The 20,243-nt window shown below is 39.9% G+C and overlaps 1 protein-coding gene across 3 annotated transcripts in view; it reads left to right on the forward strand.

The window, feature by feature from the left end:
• The window catches only part of TRAF5 (TNF receptor associated factor 5), a 34,608-nt gene extending 14,811 nt beyond the window's left edge, over window positions 1-19,797 (forward strand). For 2 of the 3 annotated variants that reach the window (XM_054021421.1, XM_054021420.1), the window contains 10 exons: window positions 6,949-7,173; window positions 9,797-9,854; window positions 11,186-11,287; window positions 12,128-12,292; window positions 13,100-13,177; window positions 13,571-13,645; window positions 13,904-13,996; window positions 15,397-15,537; window positions 16,108-16,276; window positions 17,551-19,797. In XM_054021421.1, coding sequence (XP_053877396.1) covers window positions 6,959-7,173; window positions 9,797-9,854; window positions 11,186-11,287; window positions 12,128-12,292; window positions 13,100-13,177; window positions 13,571-13,645; window positions 13,904-13,996; window positions 15,397-15,537; window positions 16,108-16,276; window positions 17,551-18,128 — 1,674 coding nt within the window. In that variant the 5' untranslated portion in view covers window positions 6,949-6,958 and the 3' untranslated portion in view covers window positions 18,129-19,797. The remainder of the gene's footprint in view (window positions 1-6,948; window positions 7,174-9,796; window positions 9,855-11,185; window positions 11,288-12,127; window positions 12,293-13,099; window positions 13,178-13,570; window positions 13,646-13,903; window positions 13,997-15,396; window positions 15,538-16,107; window positions 16,277-17,550) is intronic. The other variant, XM_054021422.1, reaches the window with a different exon arrangement.
• The last annotated feature ends 446 nt before the right edge of the window (window positions 19,798-20,243 follow it).

The raw sequence follows: 20,243 nt of genomic DNA on the forward strand, positions 1-20,243 counted from the left end.
GATCTGAATATGGGATTGGGTATTGGGAACTCCACAATCCTAATCTCAGTTCTGACATTGACTCCTGTGGCCATTAGGCAAATTGCTTAGGCCATTAATTTTCAAAAGTGTCCATTAATTTTCAGTGCTTTAAATGTTTTTAAAATATTCATTCTGAGACACTTGGGGCCTGGTTTTTGCCCCAAACGCCCACTGACTTCAGTCAAATTGTGAGTACGTGTTATTTCTAAAAATTGGATCCTAGGTGTCGCAACTGAGGTCCGACAAATTAGTGGACACACTTGATAATTTGGACCTTAATCTCTCTGCCTCGATTTTTCCACCTGTAAATTGAGGCTATTAACACCTCTGACTCATGGGTGTTATTAAAATGACTTCATTAGTGTTGGTAGAGCACGTTGACTATGAAAAGCACTAAGTAGGTGCTAGGCATTGTAATAACCTTGTACTACAGAGTCATCCTCAGCTCCACTGACAGCTTAATTTCAGTATCCAGAAAGATAATGAAGCAAATAATTAAGCAATCAATTTGCAAGCATCTGAAAGATAATAAGGTGATAAGTAACAGTCAGCATGGATTTGTCAAGAACAAATCATGTCAAACCAATCTAATAGCTTTCATTTACAGGGTAACAAGCCTTGTGGATAGGGAGGAAGCAGTAGATGTGGTATATCTTGACTTCAGTAAAGCTTTTACAGTAAAGCTGTCTCGCATGACCTCATAAACAAACTAGGGAAATACAACCTCGATGGAGCTACTATAAGGTGGGTGCATAACTGGTTGGAAAACCATTCCCAAATAGTAGTTATCAGTGGTTCACAGTCAAGCTGGAAGGGCATATAGAGTGGGGTCCCGCAGGGATCAGTTCTGGGTCCGGTTCTATTTAATATCTTCATCAATGATTTAGATAATGGCATAGAGAGTAAACTTATAAAGTTTGTGGACGATACCAAGCTGGGAGGGGTTTCAAGTACTTTGGAGAATAGGATTAAATTCAAAATGATCTGGACAAACTGGAGAAATGGTGTGAAAAAAAATAGGCTGAAATTCAATAAGGACAAATGCAAAGTACTCCATTTAGGAAGGAACAATAAGTTTCACACATACGAAATGGGAAATTACTGCCCAGAAAGGAGTACTGCAGAAAGGGATCTGGGGGTTATAGTACCTCACAAGCTAAATATGACTGAACAGTATAACACTGTTGCAAAAAAAGCGAACATCATTCTGTGATGTATTAGCAGGAGTGTTGTCAGCAAGACATGAGAACTAATTCTTCTGCTGAACTCCACGCTGATTAGGCCTCAACTGGAGTATTGTGTCCAGTTTTGAGAACCACATTTCAGGAAAGATGTGAACAAATCAGAGAAAGTCCAGAGAGAAGCAACAAAAATGATTAAAGGTCTAGAAAATATGACCTATGAGGGAAGATTGGGGAAAAAAAATTGGGTTTGTTTAGTCTGGTGAAGAGACAACTGAGAGGGGACTTGATAACAGTTTTCAAGTACATAAAAGGTTGTTACGAGAAGAAGGGGGAGAAATTATTCTTCTTAACCTCTGAGGATAAGACAAGAAGGAAGCAATGGGCTTAAATTGCAGCAAATTCAGTTTAGGGTGGACATTAGGAAAAACTTCCCAAGTATCAGGGTGGCTAAGCACTGGAGTAAATTGCCTAGGGAGGTTGTGGAATCTCCATGATTGTAGAAGACAAACACCTGTCAGGGATGGTCTAGATAATACTTAGTCCTGCCATGTGACTCGACTAGATGACTTCTCGAGGTCCCTTCCATTCCTACGATTCAATGTTACATAGAGAGGTTTAGGAATAGCTGTTGCTGTAACTCCAGTGTGTTTTCATAACACTGATTATATTCATTCTGTAGGCTTTCTGTTTCAAGCCTTGACCTTTCTCTCTTGAGTGTATTTACCAATAACTTTATTGGCTGGAAGCTATTCTTCTATTTACTTTTCTGTGCTAAGGTTTATTTGATATTAAACTGTACCATGCTGGAGACCTCTGGCTATTTTTGCTTAGAGACTTCTTGTGTTTTTTTGTTGATTATTTTTAGTTTGGTTAACATTTTTCTTATTTAATTTGATGAGATGAGTGGATTGTAATGCCTGCATGTTGGATAATTTCCTGTGTTGGCTGTAAATATCTCTTACTTCAGGGGGTTTCAAATGTTTAGAGACTTCCATATGAGGAAAAATTGAAAAGATTAGTTTAGAGCAGTGTTTCTCAACTTTTTCAGGTTGGCCACCGCTTATTTTAAGTAAAAAAAATAATAAATAAATAAAAAATCACATTTGCTATAAAAGTAAGAAAAAATGTTTCTGTTACTATATTTGACCCCTCAAACTTAGAAGGTTGTGGCCACCCCAAATTTATTTTTGAAATGTTATTTTCCTGGTGTATAGGAAATTTTTCAGCCCCTTGCTTTCCTTTCATTGCCCACTGGTTGAGAAACACTGGTTCAAAGGAGACCTTAAAGAGGTATATAAAATACTGAACGGCATAGATAAGCTGGGCAAAAATATTACAAGAGAAGATAAATACAACGGTACAGTTAATGTAAAGGCCACAATTTTTTTTAAAACTCATACAAAGAGGTGGTAGTGCTTTTTTAACACAACATACAATTAATCTGTGGAATTCATCACCATTAAAGGTTGCTCAGTCCAGGAGCATAGTAGGATTCAAAAAAGCATTGTGGAAGTACATAGATGAGAGGGATTAAAAAAATCATAAGAGAAAAGTTTCAGGGCACTCTAGCCACTAACTGAAGGGGGTAGTAATTAGTGGCAGAAAAGCAAAATTGTCCCTGATCAAGTTTTCAGTGTCAGAGAAGTAGGAAGTCCATTTTCAGAGTGGAAAGGATCAGCAATTGTAAAATAAATGGAGAGAAATGGAAAATTGACCCTGAGTTGAAACAGAAGACTTTTCACTGGGGGTGACTAAACAGAGCAATCTGCAAGGGTGGTTTTGTACACAAGCAGTTCCATATATACAACATATATATTCTGTCTGGATTTACTGTATACCAGTGGTTCTCAAACTGTGGATTGGGACCCCAAAATGGGTCAGGACCCCATTTTAATGGGGTCACCAGGGCTGGCTTAGACTTGCTGGGGCCAAAGCTGAAGCCTGAGCCCCACCGCTGAGGGCCAAAGCCGAAGCCCGAGCCCCACCGCTGAGGGCCAAAGCCGAAGCCCGAGGGCTTCAGCCCTGGACAGCAGGGCTCAGGTTACAGGCCCCATGCCTGGGGCTGAAGGCCCCCTGCCCGGGGCAGCAGGGCTCAGACTTCAGTCCCCAATCTTGGGATCATGTAGTAATTTTTGTTGTCGGATGGGGGTCACGGTGCAGTGAAGTTTGAGAACCCCTGCTGTATACTAAAGCTTTTTGCTTGTGTAGTGTTATTAGGGCTTATATCCCCTATGGGTTGCAGCCATTATATGATGCCTGATTGGAGACACTTGTGTAAGTCTGACATTCTATCTAAATGAAGGCAAATGGGGTGAGACCACATCTGGAGTATTGCGTCCAGTTTGGGGGGCCCCCCAGTACCGAAATTGGAGAGAGTCCAGCGAAGGGCAACAAAAATGATCAGGGGACTGGAGCACATGACTTACGAGGAGAGGCTGAGGTAACTGGGCTTGTTTAGTCTGCAGAAGAGAAGAGTGAGGGGGGATTTGATAGCAGCCTTCAACTACCTGAAAGGGGGTTCCATAGAGGATGGAGCTCGGCTGTTCTCAGTGGTGGCAGATGACAGAACAAGGAGCAATGGTCTCAAGTTGCAGTGTGGGAGGTCTAGGTTGGATATTAGGAAACATCATTTCACTATGGTGGGTGGTGAAGCACTGGAATGGGTTACCCAGGGAGGTGGTGGAATCTCCTTCCTTAGAGGTTTTTAAGGTCAGGATTGACAAAACCCTGGCTGGGATGATTTAGTTGGGGATTGGTCCTGCTTTGAGCAGGGGGTTGGACTAGATGACCTCCTGAAGTCCCTTCCAACTCTAATCTTCTATGATTCTTATGAGATGAATTTTCACTTGAAATGTAATGTAAAAATCAGAAGTAGGACACTGACCTGGGAAGAGAATGAAAATGTATATCGTGAAATTCATTGTTTTTTTAATCTCTCACTCTTATTTGCCTTTAACATTAAATTTTAAACTTTTGGTTAATTGTATCTACTGAACGTGAGCTGGAAAGTGGTATGGTAGTGTCTCCGTTTTCTATAATAGCATAGCCACACTAGAGGGGCTTCTCGGATCAGAATTATGTTGCAGAATTGAACACATCAGTAGTGGTATATCATTTATTGTAGTAGTCAAATTATTAGAGATTATGTTTTGGGCCCAGTCCTACCCCCACTGAAGTGAATGAAAAGACTCCCAATGGCTTCATAGGATATGGATTCAGCCCTTTAAGAGCTGCTTGTGCCGGTAAGAATTTCATGAAAACTCAAAGAACAGCGAAAATACACAAAATATATCTGAACAGAAAGTGGTTAAGGGGTAGGGGATAACTGTGGAAGAGAAATAATGTGCCACAAAACAGCCATAAAAAGGAATCCTGCCAACAAGATATGATAGAAGTAGGGCTGTTGATTAATCACAGTTAACTCACGTGGTTAACTCACGTGATTAACTCAAAAAAATTAATCATGATTAGAAAAATCAATCGCAATTTAAAAAATTAATTGTCATTTTAATCGCTCTGTTAAACAATAGAATATCAATTGAAATTTATTACATATTTCTGGATTTTTTTCTACATTTTCAAATATATTGATTTCAATTACAACACAGAATACAAGTGTACAGTGCTCACTTTATATTATTTTTTATTCCAAATATTTAAAACAATGTAAAACTTCAGATCCTACAAGTCCACTCAGTCCTACTTTTTGTTCAGCCAATCGCTAGCACAAACAAATTTGTTTACATTTATGGGAGATACTGCTGCCCGCTTCTTATTTACAATATCACCAGAAATTGAGAACAGGCATTTGCATGGCACTTTTGTAGTAGGCATTGCAAGATATTTACATGGCAGACATGCTAACCATTCGTATGCCCTTCATCCTTCAACCACCATTCCAGAGGACATGCTTCCATGCTGATAATGCTCATTACAAAAAATCACGTATTAATGAAATTTGTGAATTTCATTAATTCGACACCAGCTACAACAATGCCATGTGAATGTCTGTTCTCACTTTCAGGTGACATTGTAAACAAGAAGTGGGCAGCATTATCTCCCGTAAATGTAAACAAAATTGTTTGTCTGAGCGATTGGCTGAACAAGAAGTAGGACTGAATGAACTTGTAGGCTCTAAACTTTTACATTGTTTTATTTTTGAGTGGAGTTATTTTTTGTACATAATACTACATTTTTAAGGTCAACTTTCATGACAGAGATTGCACTACATTAAATTGAAAAATACTATTTCTTTTGTTTTTTTACAGTGCAAATATTTGTAATGAAAAAAAAATATAAAGTGAGCACTGTACACTTTGTATTTTGTTTTAATTGAAATCAATATATTTGAAAATCTAGAAAACATCCAAAAATATTTAAATGAATGGTATTCTATTATTGTTTAACAGCATGATTAATCATGATTAATTTTTGTAATTGCTTGACAGCCCTGGACAGCACCTAAGATCTTGGCGGAGTTTCTTACACGCTGATATACAGTAAGATAACTTGTATATCGGTGTTGCCCTAAAGACAGGGCTGTAAAAGAAAAGTAAACACTTTAATTACCTTACCATAAACCATGTTTGCATGAGTTAATTGTGCTCTACGCTATGAGTAAGGAAGAAGATGAAAAATGACCAACAGTGTGTGTTGTGAGTGAACTTGTAACTTAAATGTAGGTTAATATGACAGGTGTTCTGTCGCTACACACATCCCATAACTAAATGTATTTAATTAGGTTAACATCACTAAGTAAACATCTCTATTGGTCAGTAAACAGCAACGTGAGCAAAAAAAAAATAAATTCTTATGTATGTTGAGTCTTAAGGAATGGAAATTACACTGTTTCAAGGTAAGGATTTGCTATTATCAGTCCTAGACCCGTTGGAAAAATGTATTGCTAGACTGAGGGACCTGTGACAGATTTAAGGTCTGATTTTTTTTCTTTGAGAACCATTTAGGCTGGAAATTAATGGTGTATCTATTTCAAACTCTGGCAAAAACTGAGAGAGAAAAATATGAAGTTACTGTTCAGATTTGCAATCTTGCTTTTCTCCCTACTTCTTTTCAGACATGACTAATGCAGTTAATAACATACAAATAACTAAAGTCAGATTTTGAAAAATAGAATTCTAGCTTTCTGGTGTAAATTGGTGATCAATCAGAAGGAGAAGTATCGGGCCCCCAGTCTTTGACCTCTGTCAAATCTGTACTTATGGTTAAGTCATCATTCTTTCTTCCAGTTGCTGTGAACCATGGTGAGACATTACTCTTTTTGAACTAGTTTAAATGAATTAGTAAAGCTGTGTGGGCTCAAATCCAAGGCATGTTTATTACTGTATGTAGAGTTTTGATGCCTGGGACTTGTAGGACCAAGTTGTACCTAATTGAAGTCTGTGGCAGTTTTGCTTGAGTTAAGGATTGCAGGATCTAGCATGAGAACTAGGGAAAAGTAACCTCCTTTCTGTTGGGGAGAAATTTTCAGACCGTGAACCTCTTCACAATCATAAACATTGGTGCTAGCTCTGAAATAAATGATTCATCATTCTGGAGTGCCTTGATATTTTTTGTACTGCTGTCTAGTAACTGATCCTGCATTCTCATCTGAAATCTGTATTGAAGTCTACGGCAAGAGAATGAATCCAAAAACATGCTAATGTTCATCTTGCAAACTGTAGTAGAGGTGATTTTATAATCATAAAAGTACTTAAATTGAAACTCTTTGTCCTTGGCTTTCCAGTACAGCTTCCATGGCCTCTGAAGAACTTACTGGTCTCTCAAACAGCTTCGCACGCCAGAATTCCAGCAGCGGCATTTCTCTAGACTTTGAACCTGACACTGACTACCACTTCATTGAAACCTTAGAAGAACGGTACAAATGTGCCTATTGCCACTTAGTCCTTCACAATCCTCATCAGACAGGATGCGGTCACAGATTTTGCCAGCATTGTATTATTTCTCTGAGGTAAGAACAATACAGTTCTCTCTCTTCCCTCTAAAAATAATTTCCTCCCAACAATTACAAATAGTCAACATCTTTCGAAAGTCAATAGCAAATGCCATAACAATATTAAAGGACTTAATCCAAAGCCTGTGGAAGTCAGCAGAAAAATTCATTGACTTCAGTGGGCTTTGGTTCAGTAACAAACCTCATAACAAATCATATGAGATGATGCTATGCATGTGTAAAAGTATGTAGTCTCTGTTGGTGTAGCGCAGAGGTGGGCAAACTACAGCCCGTGGGACTGTCCTGCCTGGCCCCTGAGCTCCGGCCAGGGAGGCTAGCCCCTGGCCCCTCCCCAGCTGTCCCCCCTCCCGCGCAGTCTCAGCGCACCGCACGCTCTGCCCACTGCTCCTGCCGGGTAGTGCAGCGGCATGGCTGGCTCCGGCCAGGCAGTAGGGCTGTGAGCTCCTGCTGCTCTGAGCAGCATGGTAAGTGTGTGTGGGGGGGTTGGATAAGGGGCAGGGAGTCCGGGGGGCAGTCAGAGGACAGGGAGCAGGGGGTGGTTGGATGGGGCAGAGGTTCTGGGGTGGGGGGTAGTCAGGGGACAGGGAGCAGGGGTATTGGATGGGGGTGGGGTCCTGGGTGCCGGTTAGGGGCGGGGGTCCCGGGAGGGGGTGGTCAGGGGACAAGGAGCAGGGGGGGTTGGATGGGGCGGGGGCTCTGAGGGGGACAGTCAGGGGGTGAGAAGTGGGGGGGGGCAGATAGGGGGAGGGGGCCAGGCTGTTTGGGGAGGCACAGCCTTCCCTACCTGGCCCTCCATACAGTTTTGCAACGCTGATGTGGCCCTCAGGCCAAAAAGTTTGCCCTCCCCTGGTGTAGCAGGTTGGCAATGTTAGCCTGAAACACTCCAATCTGGTAGCAGGTGTTGATCAGGCTGTAGGAAGGCTTAAGTTAGTTCTGCTGGCTCTCGGAGACTGGCAGCTTGCTACCCCTCTGAGGCGTTCTCTAAACATAAATGTTATATTGATCTAATTAAATCGGTTTAGAAACTGGTGTGTGTACGCAGAAGGAGGAGGTGGATCAGTTTACCTCAGATTCGGTATCGATTTAACAAATCTGTTTAATTGTTGTGTGTAGACAAGACCTCAGCTATATGGGAGACTGGAAAGAATCTAGGGGGTGAGTGAGTCTTAAGGTAGGCAACCCTAGGAGTGGTCAAACCCACACAGTAGGATTGAGCTGAACTTTATACTTTATTCTGGTTAATTTCTCTGTTATAATAAAACCAAACCCCAGGAAGGGGAGAAGTATGGACTCTACTCAGTGTGTGGACAGTGTTTGAAAGCAGACTGAGAATGGCACCTATTCCCATTGGGCTAAAGTTACATATGTCTCAAGATACAATCTGCCATTTGGGGATCAAGGAGTGTGTACATGTGTGTATGTGTCTGGATTTTCCTTTTGTTGTTTTTTTTTAAAAAGGTCCCTAGTACATTTTGTACTGGTGGTGGTGAGGAACATAAGGTCTTTCTGGCAATTGCAAACAAAGTAAATCATGTTGTGGGTCTGATGCAGTTGTTTTCAGATAAAATGTTTGAGCTTTTATACTATAGAATATGACAGGCGAGAGACCATCCAGCAGGGTGATTGAATGGGCTTAAAACTCCTGTCTGTCACCATAATATCTAGGTGCCTGTTGTTATTTGCATTAAACAAACAATCGTTTATATTGGTGGTTAGACTGATCCCACTCTCACTTGCACTGGTGTGACTCCATTGACTTTAATAGAGTTATAGTATTATAAATCTAATATGAGATCAGAATCAGTCCGATCCTGCAGTCAGCTCACAGAGGTGAAAGGGTCTATTGACTTCATGGGGGGCTCATCACAGGTAAAAAGGGTTCGTTCACCCACACAGATCTAATTGCACAGTGGGGATACATTGATATATGGTCCTTATATAACTGAAGGTTGGAGTTGGCCATGTAGGCTTCACTGAAACTTTGTTGCACAGATAGATGTCAGTATCGTTAAATATACTTTTTAATGTTTCATATTTGGTTCTTTCTCTTTTGGATTGTCACTCCTTGGCTAATATGTCATTAGGTATTTTCTTTCTTGCCCTTTCTTTTTAGTATTTCTGATACTTGTTGAGATAGTTCAGGACATTTAAAAGGTCTCAAGCATGAAAGGGAAGGCATTGCTTGAGTTATGCAATGGATAATAATCCTTTCACCTACACTGTGAGGTTTTTCCCAAATACAACATCATTTGCCAGCAATATATAGTCATGGGGTAATAAAATTATGTTAATTAAAAACAGATTTATTAATAATGGAATAATTTTTTCTCATACTAAATGCAATTCCTACTTAATCTGAGGGTAGAACTTGGCTTTATAATTCTTAGCATAATCCATTTTCAAAGTGTTATTCAAACATTTAATCCCCATATGCAGTATTGAAAATTAGCAAGGTGCATTATGGGGCTTTTCCCACTTGTCACTGAAGCATCTGATATTGGCCACTAGGATAATGAAGTTGATGAACCAATTGTTTGAATCAGTGTGGCCAAGTCTGTGTAGAAGGAATTAAGCATTCTGTGAATTAACATTTTTCTGCCTTTTTTTTTTATTTATGTAGAGAATTGAATGCAGTACCCACCTGTCCTGTAGACAAAGAAACAATAAAAGTGCAGGAGGTAAGAAAAGGAATAATTCTGGTAGTTATGGTTGCTCGGACATCCAGCCTGTAGGGGGAAGGGCCTCCAACAGAAGAGTAAGATAAAGTAGGGACGAAGGCAGCTCTCAGCCTTTAAATGAGCAAGGGCACTGTCACCTTCATCTCTGGAAACAATGTGCAAGGAAGCTCTGTATTTGGTGAAGTAAGACACTAATGCCTTATAGCTGGAGCTTTTACCTTACACTCCACTGAATTGTTTCAAGATAAAGTCATCTTAGTACTTTGTATTGGGAGTCCTGCCTGAAACCCAGTGGTATGTGGCCTATACCCACAGATTTGGTGGACTGGACTCATGTCTCTGGTCTTGAAATGTATGTACATCAGAGAATAGGTTTCTTATTCTTTTAATCCCTCCTATTCTGGTTATTTAACAGGACTTCGTTTTAACATAATCTGCCACCTTGCCTATTTTCAACGTAACTCATTAATCCTGCACACTTGGTTTTTGTTGGTATTCTTTTTTGGGGGAAAAGGTCACACAATGGATATTTTTTAAGCCACGTTCTCTTTGGAATATATTTATTTGGCCCAGAGTGTGAGCATGAGCCCTCCCTGTACCCATGTGTTTCTGCCAGAGTGCATTCCCAGTGGATTTCACATCCCCACCCAGCAAGGAACTTGGGTATCAGGTTGTGCCCGTCATTCCACGTGTTAGGGATGTTGTAGGTATTTCACCCACCATTTTATTCAGTGGATTCACCCTCCTTTTACTGTGTGCACGAGTTGTGGTGTCAACAGTAACACAAAAAGATGATTTGGGACCATTAATACAATAGTAATACTTTGTGCTTGTTATAGTGCTTCTCATTTGAAGATCTCAAAAGAAGGCTGACAGTCTGCTCTGAGAGCTTAATTTGGCTCTCATACAACAAGTGGAAGATGCTTATGAGCAATGCATTGTATCCCCTCCTCCCAGAAGCTAAAAGCATCACCTCTACAACAGCTTCAGCCCAATGCAGGTCCTAGAATGAAAGATCAAGGTTAGCCTCACTCCCAGGTTTCCAAAGCTGCAATACAATAGGTAGCTCAATGCATAATTCATGTAGTCAGCCTGTTTTTATTTCACGTTCAAAGCATCTCACTGTTGTTCTTAGTCTCCTGGTATTGTCAGTGATTTCCTTTTACCGCTATTCTCAGTATATGTTTTCAGCATGACATTGTTTGGAACCACACTAGCAGCTGGAGTGGACGCCTCTCATTTAAAAGATTTCTTGTGGTAGGTTGCTGTCCTTTGTGTTCTTAATGATGCAAGTTCGTATATTTTGTGAAAGTAGGTTGCTTCCTTTGTAGGTGTTCAAAGACAATTGCTGTAAAAGAGAAGTTCTCAACTTGCAAGTATTTTGCAAAAATGCTCCTGAATGCAATTCAAAAATAATTCTGGGACGGTATCAGGTTAGTGTTAAAATATCTTTATACATATTGGCCCAAATTCTGAAGTCTTTAGTCAGTCAAAACTTTGACTTGTCATAAATGAATTTGCTCTTTCCCCTTTAAACTATTGTCATTAGGTTTCAGAGTTATTACAGCATTGAGATTACTGTAACTAGAGTTTGGCCTAAGTACATACATCTTGATTTGACCTATTCAGTGTACTACTATATGTAAATATGAAACTTAAATACTAAGCCGAACCTGTTGCAGTTGTAAGTTCACATCCGTTATATTTTAAATAATTGGCTTAATAAGGACTCCTGTTAACACATATCCTTTCTCTTTGTGACAATGTCTCTGTCTTTCAGCTGACTCAGTAAGACAGTACTACATTGGGTCACATTCAGAACGTTTTCTCTGCTCCTAGGAGAGCGAAAAACAGTAATTTTGTTAAAAAGAAAGTTAAAATTCTGTAGAAACTGAGAGAAAGGAAACTCAGGCATGTCGAAGCCATGGTGATGGACAATCGATGAGAACCTAGAGAAAGTATTGCTGCTGCTTGCCAATATAAATTGTTTCAGTTTGGCTCCTGTTTGAGATATTAACTGGACAAGGAGTGGAAATCAAAGCAAAGATTCTCTGAATCTTCAGACCTTTCTCTGACTTTAATTATGAGAGCCATTACTGGGAAAGTGTTGTGTTGGTTTTCTTTAAATAAACCTATGTAGTGTCTTAATATCTCTAGCAGGCACTTTGGTATTTAAGTAAGGGCACAATTAACCATAATTCTAGCTTACTCAATGCATTCGACACTCATGTGACTTTTTAAGTATGATGGTGTTTTGTTGTTGCATGGCACAGGATCACCTGCAGCAGTGCTTATTTGAAAGTGTTCAGTGCACTAATGATGAATGTCATGATCAAATTCTTCGCAAAGATTTAAAAGACCACCTAAGTCTGCACTGTAAATTTCGAGAAGAAATATGCCAGTACTGTAATCAATATGTGGTTTCAATTAATTTAAAGGTAAGATTGCGAAAGATTTCCTAAAAGTTCAACTGTTTAAATTGCTGTGAAAAAAGTTCCAAAGTTGCTGTGAGGTTTTATGCTTATGAAACAAAATTCATTTAATTATCTGAAGAACATATAATACATGTATTTTAAAACAATATTGATAACTATAGATACAAAGTTGGATTCAGTTCCGCATACATCTGTTCCCTTTAAAAATACTTTTTAAAAAGAATTAATATTTTTAAAAATATTTTAATATTTTTATTTCTGACAAATTAATAAAAAATTTTGTGTGCATGCTGAAGCCAATGGGCCAAATTTATCTTCAGTCCGTGGAATTACACAAAGGACAAATTTGGCCTCAGATGTCTAGATCTGGTTTTTGAATATTTCAGCCAAAATGATTTAGTTGTTTCCGAGATCAAGGCTAGGGAAAAGTATATTGTTTTGCTCATATTAAAAAATTCTGGCAATATTTCCTTTGAGAGGACCTAGGACGCTATGCACGTTTTTGAGGGTTGAATTAAGGTTGCACAAGCAACTTTTAATTCTGGCATTTCCTAACTATTGAATGCTTGGTTTTTGCAACCATAACATTCTTTTAATGTTGTGGTGAGGGGACGGGGGTTGGTATGTTTGTAATTATTTTCTGAATTCCAATGATGTGTGTGTTGATGTAAGTATGTGCTGCTGTGCAGAATATATATCTTGCCTATTCCTACTTGCATGCACTGTATGATCTTTAAAAAAATGAGTTATTCATGTATAACAAGTCTGGTGTATAAGCCATTCCTAATCAATCTTTTTTTCCCCCCCCAGAACCATGAGAAAAATGAGTGTCCTGATTTTCCTGTGCCTTGTCTCCACAACTGTTCTCAAATAATTCTGAAAAAGGAGGTATTATTTGTTTTATCACTTACTGTAAGTTGGCAAATTGTATCATTTTATGAAAACTAGAACTTGCATTGTAGGCCTCACTGGTCCACATTTGGTATGAATTTGCTTCATTTCTCTAGTTTTGCTACTTTTGTTTGTTCCTAAAATCGATACATGACCTTATCAAAGCATATCATAGGAACGTGCTATGCTTTGCAGAGCTTTTGCACATTGCATTATTGTAAACCATCTGTCTTGTTTGTTGACACTGATTAATCAGTCTCTATTGTATGTGACAAATGGTATCTTAACATCACTTTGGCCTTTTTGCACCCCTTATGCAGGAGTTTAGGTTCAATGAATGTATTATTCAATAATTTTATCACTACCTATTTGTTTTGTTAATATTTGCAGATGGATAAGCACTTCTCTGTGTGTCCTGAGGCAGAAGTAGATTGTCCCTATAAACAATATGGCTGTCCTATACAGGTAATCTAGACCTCCATTTGTACTGTGATTGCAGTTTGCCTCCAAAAGCACTAAAGGCTGGTAGCCTAAGTAACTATTTTTCTGTCCTATATTTCTCAGAGTATCTTTCAATGTGATTTAAGATATCAAAGTAAGCAGTTGGAGCTGTTCATCTGTTTTTGAAGCATGCAAAGAAACATTTAACCACTTGCCCCAATAGAAATTTCTATTAACAGGTCTGTTTATCTTCCTTTATTTTTTTTACCCTCCTGCCCCCAGATTAAAAGAGGAAAGCTTGCAGACCATGAGAATGCTGCTCTGAGGGAACACATGCTACAAATTTTAGACAAGAATTCCAAATTGGAAGAACAGGTAATGAACATATGTAATGAACACTCTTCAACAGTTCTTAACTGGTAAAAGTAAAGTCCAGGTTGCACATGTGGTGGGATTGGCCCAGCCTCTTCTTTAAAGAATATTAAGCTTTTCATCCCACATTTTTCAACCCAGTCAGAAACCCTTTCCAATGAAGCCAATAAGCTATCGGGGGTTCTCAAACTTCATTGCATTGTGACTCCCCTTCTGACAACAACAATTATTATATGACCCTGGGGGGGTGGAGCCCAAGCTCTGAGGTCAGGAGGGCCAAAGCCAAAGCTGCACCATCCTGGGTGGGGGCACCGAAGCCCAAGGGCTTCAGCCCCAGATGGGGAGCCTGTAACCTGAGCCCTGCCACCCGGGTGAAGCCCTAGGGCTTCGGCTTAGGCCCTGGGCAGTGGGGCTTTGGCCTCGGGCCCCAGAAAGTCTAATGCAAACCTTGGCGATCCCATTAAAATGAGGTCGCCACCCACTTTGGGGTCCCGACCCAGTTTGAGAACCACTGAGCTAGATTGAACCCCCACCCCTGCACTGCACCCTTGTGTATTCACTGCCACCGCTCTCCTTGCTGTTCTTCACCCCACACTCTCCCTTTGGGGGGAAGAGCTGTGGACATGGCATCCTAAGTTTTGTCTAGGGGTTCCATAGTAGACTGTCTGGGAGGTGGCAAAGATGAAGGTTCAAGGGATAGGTGCCTCGGGGATTCCCAGGCCATGCCCTGTTTACAGGCAGCACCACCCACTATCTGCAGCCCCTTTCCTCCCAGTGGAGAGGAAGTTGCAACCACCTTGGAATGCACAGCGACCAACTGCTCTCTACCCCCAAGAGATGTTCCACTGTTTGGGACCCAGCACCTGGGGTTTCTATCAGCAGAAGCAGATATAAACCTCCAAATGAATTCAGACCAATGTCTGTGTTTATTTAAAAACAAAGGAGCAAAAACTGTAGAATTCTGAATCATTTACTATGTAGCACATTACTGCAGTATTTGGAGCCAGTGCTTCTCCCTAACTCATCTGTTAGACTGACTAGGTGCCAATAATTTTAGTGCAATGCATTTTTAATCCATCCTAACACAGTTTGGTTCTCTGTCTCCCTCTAGAGGCTAGGTCTCCTACAGCATTTGAACTAAAAAATCTGGTTCTTTAGCTAAGCCAATAAAAGCTCATGGTTTTTACACACACAGGCAGGGATTCCATCCCCACCACTGCCCCATCCAGGGATTTTGGGTTAACGTTTTAAAATAGGAAAATAGTTGCTATATCTAGCTATGTTGGTGCAGTCTCATCAATAAACCTTTCCAGGTGTACCTATATAGCTTCCATACATTTTAATCTATTTCCTTTATGCTTTGGATAGTCTTGAGTTTTCACTCTTCATTTTCCATTGTTTAGATATCTGACCTATATAAGAGTTTGGAATTTAAAGAGATTAAAATCCAACAGCTAGCAGACACAGTTAAAAAGTGTGAAAAGGATTTCAGACAGTTTACACAGCTGCTTGGTAAAAACAGCAATTTGATGGTAAACACCCAGGTGAGATATTTACTTGATCTTTCTGACAAATTGCTTTTTTATGGCCTGGAATACAATTATCCAGCAATAGTTGTAACTGATGCCAGGACAATAGCAAACACCAGCTTTCAAAGCCATTTATTGCATGAATTTGGATTAATCTCTGGAGTGCACTGTGCCCCATATATGGATTTAAATCACTATTGTTTTTTAAAATAAAATATATTCAGCCTTCCCATTATAATTAATGTGGGAGTTCCATGGGAGTTCAACCAGAGTAAGGCATGCTGAATAAGACTCATAGGACCAGTTTCCAATTTCAGTTATGCTGATGTAAATTATAGTAATGAAATCAGTTGAAATGAAGGTAATAAATGGTGAATGGTAATGAATTAGAAATTGATTCTTAGTGAATGAATGTTGAATTAATCATGAGGAAACATTTGAAGTATTCCAAAGGCAAACAAGGATATTCTTGAATGTAATATGTAGTCAATATTACTGTTGTACAAAGACATTTTAAAATCTGAAATGAAATGATTAATTTTATTAATGTGTGTTCATTCCCCTACTCCTGCATTAAACTTCAAGACTCTTGCCAGTCATATTGATAAATCTGCATGGCTGGAAACACAAGTGAGGCAGCTAATACAAATGTCAAACCAGCAGCAAAGTAAATTTGACCTGAGGCCACTGCTGGAGACAATTGAAAATATAAAGCAGAAGATTGCCTTTATGGAGACATATGACCAGCGTTTAGGTATGCTCATATTTTTTTGTTTTGTATTTTTTGAGTAAAAACTGGTGTTACTAGAGGCTGTGATGTTGTTTATCAGTTTAGATCACTTCCCCATCAACTTGTTTGCACACATTAGCCTGATGAGGCTCTTCAAGATGAACATCAGCCTTAACAAAAAGCTTAACCAAAACTATGTTGTTGTTTCTGTGATAAATGTCCTTGATATTCATGGATGACAGGTAAACCTTTGCAATAACTTGCATTGAATTGTGCCCTCTGTCCACCCTTCTTTTACTGATCAGAGTTCTTGGTGCACAGCCCTTTAGGTGACAATGTTTGTAACTGCAGTGGCAGTTATCAAAAAGTGTAATAATTCTACAGTGAAGTTATTATAGGATTCTGAAGTTAAAAACATTAGTCTGCACAGTGTCAGGGTAAATTTACTACAGGAAGATTACACTTTTTGGTAACTTCCACTGTACTTATGCTGCTATTGGTTACCCTGTTGTTTCCTTAAATTCCAGTGAGCTCCTTTTGTTGTCGTCATTGTTGTTAGGTCAGGTTCAGGAAATTTATGTACAAAAGGGTTTTATGTAAGCTGCTTTTGTGGTGCAGCCTGTAATGCTCTGCTATTGTAGGACACATGGGGCTTGGTTCTCCTTTCACTTCTATGGTGTTATTCCTCACTCTCACTTGTGAGCTCAGAATTAGGCCCCATAGTGTCAGGTTTTTTTCCCTGCTACAACCTGAAAATATTAGCATAAACTATTAGAGTAATCAGTGGCACTCATTGTGCTGGAGAATGCAAAGATGACACTCCATTCTTGAAAGCTGTGAATTTAACTGACCAAGAGGAATTATGAAAAGTACCTGGAACACGACTGTTTTAATTACAAAGAAATGCTTTTAGAATAAATGACTAGAAGACAGATGTGTGTTTCCAACAGATCTGAACCAAAACCTCATATAGCTAAACACACCCAAACTTGAAGGAAGTTGGGATCCAAATCCAAAGTTTGCATCTCTGTCACATCTGTAAGATGCATGTGTGTCTGCAGTCTTCAAATGGGGGAATTAAGAGGATTCTCTTGACTCAAAGTATGTTAATGGCAACAGACTCACTGCAATGGCCAGTGCCACAAAGTTAATTGTCTTGTGTAGTTCCTGTGATTCCCCAGTTATTTCTAAATGCTGGGCTCTAGCCACTTAGTTGTTACTGTCCCCTCGTCTGTAATTCACTTTGTCTCAATGACCATTTCCCTTAACTGGATGTTTCGTGTGTCTTTCTTCCCCAGTTGTTTTGGAAGGCCAGACCACTGAACATGATGTCCACATCAGTATTCACAAAGCACATCTCAATAAAAACGAAGAGCGGTTTAAGCTTTTGGAGGGCACATGTTACAATGGAAAACTAATCTGGAAAATCATGGACTACAAGATGAAGAAAAAAGAAGCCATGGAAGGCCGCACTGTCTCTATATTCAGCCAGCCTTTTTATACCAGCCGCTGTGGGTACAGGTTATGTGCAAGAGCATATCTGAATGGGGATGGCTCAGGAAAAGGGACGCATGTCTCCCTATACTTCGTAGTGATGAGAGGGGAGTTTGACTCGTTGCTACCATGGCCTTTCAAGCAAAAAGTTACACTTATGCTTCTAGACCAAAGTGGGAAAAAAAATCACATTGTGGAAGTCTTCAGAGCCGACCCTAACAGCAGCAGTTTCAAAAGGCCAGATGGAGAGATGAATATTGCCTCTGGATGCCCAAGGTTTGTGGCGCACACTGTGCTGGAGAATGTAAAGAACACTTATGTCAAAGATGACACTTTGTTCATGAAAGTTGTTGTGGATTTAACTGACCTAGAGGAATTATGAAGTACCTGGAAGACATTACTGTTTTAACTATAAAGAAATGCCTTCTCTCGGTGACTATTGGCCAATTTCATACAACAGTGAATTGCCACTAGTCCAACTATATTTTTGACTGCATAATAGCTACTGAGTTGCCAAAGCACCAACCTTTCTTTCTTTTTTACTTTTTCGATACTGTATTTAGGGGATCCGTAAGTCCAATTTGATGGTGTGAACCAGATCAATGTATTCAAACCAGTATTTTGACTCTGTTCAATATATTTTGGGAGTGAATGTTTGGCTCACATCTCAAGACTGGCATTTTAAGATGAAACTACAGTAGGCCCTTTGGAACCCAGGCAAATTTGTGGTTCCAGTCACTTATAAACATCAATAGGGCTCCCATCATAGAGGTGTCTAGGTGCATTTCTCGTGGTTTTGCGAGGGAATCATTTCAACACTGCCTGAATATGAAGAGATGAATCCTGATCCCAGCAGCATCCTGACTTCTAAAAACCGAGGGAGAAAAGCTGAGCCAGGTAGGAAAAACCTAGCCAGGAATTTCAGAGCTCCTAGTTATTGGAAAGTCTGGATGAAGATGTCTTATAGTTCTGGCCTGCTTACTCAGCTGTGCTGAGCACCCACAAGTCCCAGTGATGTCATTAGTGTCTCCTATGTTCCTGCTCAGTGCTTTGGGCCAGATCCTGACTTCATAGAATCATAGAATATCGGGGTTGGAAGGGACCTCAGGAGGTCATCTAGTCCAACCCCCTGCTCAAAGCAGGACTGATCCCCAGACAGATTTTTGCCCTAGATTTTGAAATGCCCCCCCCCGGATTGAACTCACAACCCTGGGTTTAGCAGGCTAATGCTCAAACCAGTGAGCTATCCTACCCCTCTCATTTGTGATGAGCATCCCCAGTCCCCATTAGAAGTCAATGGAAGCTGCTGGTGCTTATCGCCTCCCAAGATATGGTCGTTATTGGGGTTCTCAGCTCATCTACTAACCTACAAGAGTAGCAGACCAGTTGAGTCTACTGCTGGCAGGCAGGGGCAAAAGCTCTGAAACTTTTGCTCCTCTGCTGCCTGTGGAGGATATTTTTTTTTTTTTTTTTTTTTTGGTGGCTTATCAGCCCTGCAGTGGCTCAGAACTTTGGAAAACTGCACTTGAAGAGTTCCTGCTAACATGCAGTATTCCCCAAAGACGGAGAAAAGAGGATGTGTGTGGGGAACCTTTGCTTTAAATTAGGGCTGTTGACTAATCGCAGTTAACTCATGCGATTAACTCAAAAAAATTAATCACAATTTTAATCGCACTGTTAAACAATAGAACACCAATTGAAATTTATTAAATATGTTGGATGGTTTTTCTACATTTTCAAATATATTGATTTCAATTACAACACAGTTTACAAAGTAGACTGCTCACTTTATATTGTTTATTACAAATACTTACACTGTAACAATGGCAAACCAAAGAAAGTGTTTTTCAATTCACCTCATACAAGTACTGTTGTGCAATCTCTCTATCGTGAGAGTGCAACTTACAAATATAGATTTTTTTGGTGTGTGTTACATAACTGCACTAAAAACAAAAAAGTGAGCCTACAAGTCCACTCAGTCCTACTTCTTGTTCAGCCATTCACTAAGACAAACAAGTTTGTTTACATTTACGGGCAATAATGCTGCCTGCTTCTTGTTTACAATGTCACCTGAAAGTGAGAACAGGGGGTTCGCATGGCACTTTTGTAGCCATCATTGCAAGGTATTTACATGTGCCCCTTCATGCTTCGGCCACCATTCCAGAGGACATGCTTCCATGCTGATGATGCTCGTTTAAAAAATAATGCGTTAATTAAATTTGTGACTGAACTTCTTGGGGGAGAACTGTATGTCTCCTGCTCTATTTTACCCGAATTCTGCCATATATTTCATGTTATAACAGTCTCGGATGATGACTCAGCACATGTTCATTTTAAGAACACTCTCGCTGCAGATTTGACAAATCGCAAAGAAGGTACCAATGTGAGATTTCTAAGGATAGATACAGCACTTGACCCAAGGTTTAAGAATCCGAATTGCCTTCCAAAATCTGAGAGGGACGAAGTATGGAACATGCTTTCAGAAGTCTTAAAAGAG

This window comes from Malaclemys terrapin, chromosome 3 (genome assembly GCF_027887155.1).
Source record: "Malaclemys terrapin pileata isolate rMalTer1 chromosome 3, rMalTer1.hap1, whole genome shotgun sequence".
Taxonomy (NCBI): domain Eukaryota; kingdom Metazoa; phylum Chordata; order Testudines; family Emydidae; genus Malaclemys; species Malaclemys terrapin.